The sequence below is a fragment of the Physeter macrocephalus genome, chromosome 4 (assembly GCF_002837175.3).
Source record: "Physeter macrocephalus isolate SW-GA chromosome 4, ASM283717v5, whole genome shotgun sequence".
NCBI lineage: Eukaryota > Metazoa > Chordata > Mammalia > Artiodactyla > Physeteridae > Physeter > Physeter macrocephalus.
In genome coordinates, this window is record NC_041217.1 from 80,698,374 (window position 1) to 80,704,806 (window position 6,433).

At 47.7% G+C, this 6,433-nt stretch overlaps 1 protein-coding gene across 1 annotated transcript in view; it reads right to left on the reverse strand.

Moving 5' to 3' along the window:
• The window catches only part of PTGFRN (prostaglandin F2 receptor inhibitor), a 53,793-nt gene continuing 47,360 nt past the window's right edge, over positions 1–6,433 (reverse strand). The window contains exons 5-6 of the mRNA XM_024119933.3: positions 3,425–3,850; positions 1–470 (exon numbers count right to left, since the gene is read on the reverse strand). Of these exons, the coding sequence (XP_023975701.1) occupies positions 1–470; positions 3,425–3,850 (896 nt within the window). The remainder of the gene's footprint in view (positions 471–3,424; positions 3,851–6,433) is intronic.

A 6,433-nucleotide genomic window follows, 5' to 3' on the forward strand; every position in this document is an offset into this window, starting at 1 on the left:
CTAGGGTCCCTTCCAGCTCAATCTAGGATTCAACACGGTTCCCTGCTCACCTGAGGTTTGGAAGTCTATCTCAATAGGATTGGAGAGACTGGTTGCTGCTTCTCGCCACAGGCTGCCCCTAACAGGAGACCAGGCTGTCACCATGCAGCGGTACAGCCCTGCATCCGAGACCTGAGTCTGGTACATTCGATAGCGAAATTCATCTTCCTGCACTTTCTCTAACACAACTCCATCCACCCGCGATGCATCTGTCCAGTTCTCCAGCTTCACCACAGAATCCTGGTCCAGGGAGATGATGTACTTGGTTTCGTTAGGACTGGAGAGGTCCCCAACAGGCTTCTCAGCCATGATGAGAACCGAGTAGCGTGGCGACTTAATATTTTTGGAAGACACTTTGCAAGTCATCTCAAATGTATTTCCGGCAGCAAAGAAAGGCTTGGGCTGCCTTGCCTTCACCACAAGCACAGAATCTGCAATGAAGTACCAGAAAGACATGATTTCTAACAGGATTAGCTAAATGGATATGCATCTGAAAGCACAATGTCGGGGAAATAGGAATTTATTTGCAAACTGCCGCACAATAGCGTTTAAGAAAATCTGGAAACTCAGAAAAGAAATCACATGTGTCAGTAAGCAGGCTGAAATCCACCAAGCTGGAAGAGTCAGAGCAGTCTGATTCAATTTAATGGGTGTGAGGGAACAGGGGATGGATGGGTGAGAATTTGTTTTTAAGGATTTTCAAGTCCTTGAGAAGTTTCACCCAGAGCGAGGATTTGGGAAGCTGCTGGTGCCCCCAAGGATGTGAGGGAGAACTCGCTTCTAGTGAACTGGGAAAGACAGGGCTCTGGGAAATGCCATTTGCCTCTCCCCTCTGAGGGTCCACTGAGTGCAGGGAAAGTACACTTAGCTTAACCAGCCTGCTTGGAAGAGCAGAGCAAGGGAGCAATGGGTTCTCTCTCTGTTTCATCATATGATGGTAACATTATAAAACAGATTATTACTAAAGTGACTGGAGCTTACACTTGTAGATCCAGTCATTTCCACAGAGATGCTATTTTAACATTTTGAACCAGTGTCCAGGGCTACTAACTTAAAGTGTGTGACTCCCTGCCTCTCTGTCAAAAAAAAATAATCCCTAAGCATATACACATTAGAATTCATCTGTATTATAATAGCTCAGTGTCAGGCACTTGAAAGGTACTTAAATATTTGTTGAATGGGTGGATAAATGAATTAAACACAACTCTTATATCCTTTAATGAGATAATTCTATAACCCATCTGGTACCAAACAAAATTTTTATGTTGGGGTTATTTTGGGAATAGTTGTTCCACCAAATCTATCAGGAGGACATGTATGTTATGGGGTCTCTAAAGAACCACTGATTCCTGAGGTTCCACTGAGCCATTCACATTCTTTCTTGGAGTTTAAATTTGTGAGATTAGAAGAGATCGCTAAAGGTTAAACAAAAAAAAAAAGTCCAAGGACTATGTCCTCAGGCATCTAATGTCCGAGGATCAGGAAAATGAACAGAAATCAGCAAAGGAGGCTGAGAAGAAGACTTACGAGGTTGGAGAAAAGCCCAGAGGGTAGTATCCCACAAGCCAAGGAAAAACCAAAGTATTTCCAAGAAGAGGGAATGATCAACTGCGTTAAGTCCTGCTAAGTCAAGTAAGATGACTAACAACTGGACTTTGCAATATGTCAGTCACTAGTCATCTTAACACGAGCAGCTGGGGCAAAAGCCAGATTAGAACAGATTAGAGAACAGGAAGAGAGAAAATAGAGACACTGAGGACAAACAAATCAAATCCTTTGGCTCTCAAAGGAAAGGAACAGAAATGAGTGGGCAAGGGGTATGGGGAACAGATAGATGGAGGGGGGAAGCAAGACCAAGATTAGTTTAGCTTTAATTAAAAAAAAACCAAAAAACCCACGACAAGAGATCTAAAATAGGCCAGTGGGAAACAATGGGAGTGATGTAGAAAGATAGGTGTTTTTACAGGATAGGCTGTTTGGAACTGAGAGTATGGAGGGCTCTCAGTCATCAGAAGTGAGATGTCTAGTACAGGGTGTGAGCTTGGGAGTGAATAACCAAATAGGACAGAGGTCATAATGACTAGAAAGGAGGACAGGGGACTGAGAATGAAAGGTTTCTCAACCTTAGATGCACCTGGGAACCACCTTGGGAGCATCTGACAATTCCAATGCCCAGATTGCACGGAACCTCAGGCCAATTAAGACAGAACCTCTTGTGGGACTCAAGCATCAGTATTTTTTTTTTAAAGCTCCTCAGGTGATTCCAATGTGCAGCCAAACGTGACCCAGCACCCATATGGATAGTGAAGCTAGCAAGACAGGAGGAAAACTGGAGAGTGGCTGCGAGACAAAACTGAGCATCTTCAAAGAATGCGCGAGGAGGACCCAGGAGTTAGTTGACAGGTGACGGCAAGGAGAGGAGGTGGAATGATCTGATGACAGGAGATCTGAAGTTGGATGTTTCTGGGAGGAGGGAAAAGAGCCTGGAGGCTGCAATGAGGGACGAGGAGGGCACCTGACTCATCTAGGCCGGGTTACACTGTGGGAAGAAAACACCACCACTCAGGAAGGCCCCAGGGGAAATGGTGTCCTTGGGGAGAGTGAGGTGGGTCATGTTTACTGTGAGGAAGAGAAAGGACTATTCAGAGATGAGGTCAGGAAGCAGGAGATTTTGCCAAGTTCTAGAGGGCCCTGTTTGGGGATTTCAGAGGCGTGCCAATGAGGCGACAGAAGCATGTGGTGGGCTGTACGGTGCTTCACATCCGGGGCACGAAGGAGGACCCGGGAGGCCTGGCCCTCCTGCAGTGACGGACTAGATCAGGGATGAAAGACCCGACAAGTCTGACATCCCAAGGCACACAGGGCTCTGAGCATTCGGGAGGATACACATCAAAGAACCTGTTTCCCTTAAGTTCTTGTCAGCTCTCCCCAGGAACACCCTCTCTGAATTGGTGACTGACCGCTCCGGGGCAGGCGCAGTGGCCTGGGGCTGCCCGCTCATTCTGGGGCGTCTGAAATGTGCCTGCATCCAGCGGGAACTCATGGACCTGGATACAATCCCAAAGGCGTGTGCAAAGTTTGGCTTCAGATCACCCAGCGGGGCCATAGTGTCGATGACGTACCCCAGGCACCCTGTGAGCTCCTACCAGATGATCTCCTACCACCGACCAAGCCCCAGCCCTCTTGTTGGACTTACCCTTCTCAGCATCATCAGCGTAAAGGGGTTCGTGCTGAGGATAAGAGGCACAGTCACTGGAGTGTGAATTTCTTGGATCCCTAGTGTAAATGGAAACCTGCAGAGTGACTGTGCATCTGAAAATGCACAGTGGGATGACTTAAGCCAAAACAAAACAAAAATGTTCATGAACAAGAAGGAAGTGCCTACCTTCTGATGCCCAAAATATGCTGACAGGTTTGGAGAAGACGTCCTTGCTCTTCACCCAGCTGTTGTTACGCTGTTTGGTCCAGGCAGACACAACACAGTAATAATTGCCCCTGTCTTCCTCTGTAGTCCTTTGGATTCGGAAATTGAACGTGTCTGTACGCTCCTTAGAAAAAATGAAGTCTCCGTCCTGGGCCCGTTGCTTGCTCCTCTCTCCATACTTCAGTGTCCAGTCCCCGTTCATGACGGCAAGGAGCTCGCTGGCCGCCACGTCATCGCTGCGCCGGATCACCCTGTAGTACCAGGACACAGTGAAACGGACACTCGCCTCGGTGCTCTCCACATCCACTATCCGGCATTCCAGCTCGGTGAGGTCATCTGAGAACTCAGGGACCTTAGAAGCATTCAGGTACACCTGATAGTCTGGTTCTGAAAGAGAGAGGAGGGGCCAGGATAAAAAAAAAAAAAATCAGACAGAGCAATTTACCAAGAATTAGCAAAAGGAACAAGACAAGCACTATTGTTGTCCTGACAATTAAATGCCCATTCTATTAGCTACCGTGATAGAAACGGAAGTCTTTATGTTGTATGGGAAGGATCCTCTGAGAGTTTGTTATTGCAAAACTTGCACAACACTGTCCCTACTGTCCCCCCTCAAGAAAACCTCCCAAGGCCAGAAGCCAAATGTCCCCAGTCAGAGTCTTGATCTTTCCAGAGGGTGAGGCCAGTTGTTAGTTTCCCCAGGAAGTTGGAGTCTTCTGAGAAGAATCTCTTAAGAAGTTTGGTGTCCATGCTCTACCAAGACGTTCTCCGGCATGCCAAGCAGTGGCCAGAGACCTCCAAAGCCCCCACTGGAACAGCACTGGAAAACCCAACCTCAGGGTACATTCTAGCTCTTGAGGCCAGTCAACCCACCGTGTCGCGGGTTCCCGCCATCCTTGGCTTTGCCCCAAAGGCAAGGCCCTCAGGTCATCATTCCTCCTATGTCTGGCCATCCTCAAACTCCCCAAGCGGTATTTTTTTCGCTGACACACGTAACTCTCCCATTCAATTCTGCCAACCTTGAAGGCAGCTCCCTGTGATCCTGGCTCTAGTAAAGCCCGCTCACTATGACCATCCTGCTTCCTGCCAGGCACAAATTCTGATGAGGGAGGGAAGCCAGCAAGTGCTCTCCTAGTGTCCCCACTGCCACTGTCACAGTCCTGTTATTTTTCACTTGTATAGAATCCCTCCTCCCGTGAGGTTCACTGTTTGCATTTAATCCATTTCTGCAACTCCACATTTCAAAGCCTCCCAGGAACTGGTATGAGGACCCCCTTCATGGCTTCCTTTCCTCTACCAATACCTCCTCTGCATGTCACATCTAATTATCTGAAGTCCTCCAGTCACTGCAGTCTTGCACCACCGGGTGACCTGTTTGCGGTGGCCTCTCCTCTTGACTGCCCTGCGAACTTGCTCTCATTCTTCAATGTCACCTCCTCTGTGCTCCCTTCCTGGACACCCTTTCTCTGTGTTCCCATAAGCCGTGTAGGTACTGTTGTAAAGCAATTATGACTCCTTGCTTGAAGGTCTTGTCCCTAAGGTTCAAACATACAGCCTTGTATACAGTAGTCACTCAACAAATGTTTGCCGCCTTGATACTAAGACTTCTGGAAAAAGCTACATTTTTCTCCTGTAGCGCTTTGCCTGCTAGGAGACGAATGATTCTACCTAAACAGAACTTTCCATTTGCCAATACTGTATTCACATCACCTCCATCAAACAGTTTAGTTTTATTTAACGTTGCTTTTATTTATGACTCGTACAAATTATAAACTGCTGAGGTCAAGGAATTGTTGTTTTGTGATTTATACTTCTAACGAAATGTATAATATCGTGACTTCCCCAAGAATGACTCAGTGGCCAGGAAATGGAAAGAGCTCAAAATCCGAGTTCCCTCAAACGTCATCTTCACAAGCATTTAATTGCAAGTGAGCCTGGACCCTGTTCCATAAAAAGTTGAACCAGCGCAGCTCTGCCCGCTGATGGGAGAATGTCCTCAGCCACGTGGACGTTACAGAGAAATATGCTAGAATGTCATCGGCCACCTCGTTTCACAGGTGGATGTGCTAAAGATGCAGAGCTGGGGGGTTTCCTGGCCCTGGGCAGCGAGCCAACACACACGCTGCCTCTCCAGTGACTGCTGACTGTGGAACAAACACTGAAATGTATTTACACCATCACACACATAAGACGAGGTATCCCCAACTTAGCCCACGTCCAGGGTTTCAGACCTTTTCCTCATGCGGGACTTTAGCACAGCAACTAGAGTGAGGACAAGGACAACCAAGTTTATTTAATGTGGAAAGGACAGACTTGAACTGGCTGTGCGCACAGCAAGACTACCCTCCTCAGTCCTGTCAGGACCAAATGGGAACACCAGATCATCAAGAGTCCTCCTGAAGCAGCAGCAGCTTTTGCTCCATTCCGGGCACAACGCGAAGACCCTTCACATGTGTCACCACGTTGACCTGAACAACAAACTGTGAAGCAGTAAAGAGCAGTGGTGAGGAGCCAGGGGTCTGGAAGGCAGACTGGATTTGAATCCTGGCTCTGCCTTCGCTTGCTGTGTGACCTTGGGCAGATTACTTAACCTCTCTGGTGCCTCATCTGTAAAAATGGGGAGAATAACAGTAACCATCTCATAATGTTATCATGAGGATTAATAGTTAAAATAATATACATGAAAGTGCTTAGACTGGTGCCTGGTCCATGTACGTGTGGCAGGGGTGTAGGGGGTGTACTGGCAGAGGTGTGTGCTGAGTGAGGTGAAATGGGTTGTGAATGTGTTATTCTTGAGATGCAATGGAGACACCAGGTCAAGATGCTACGGACACAGCTCTGTGCCAGTGTTTGAACCTGGAGTCTAAGAAACAGCTGGGGCCAAAGCAGGGGAACAGACAAACACACACACACACACACACACACACACACACACACACACACACACACACACACACACACACACAGCCA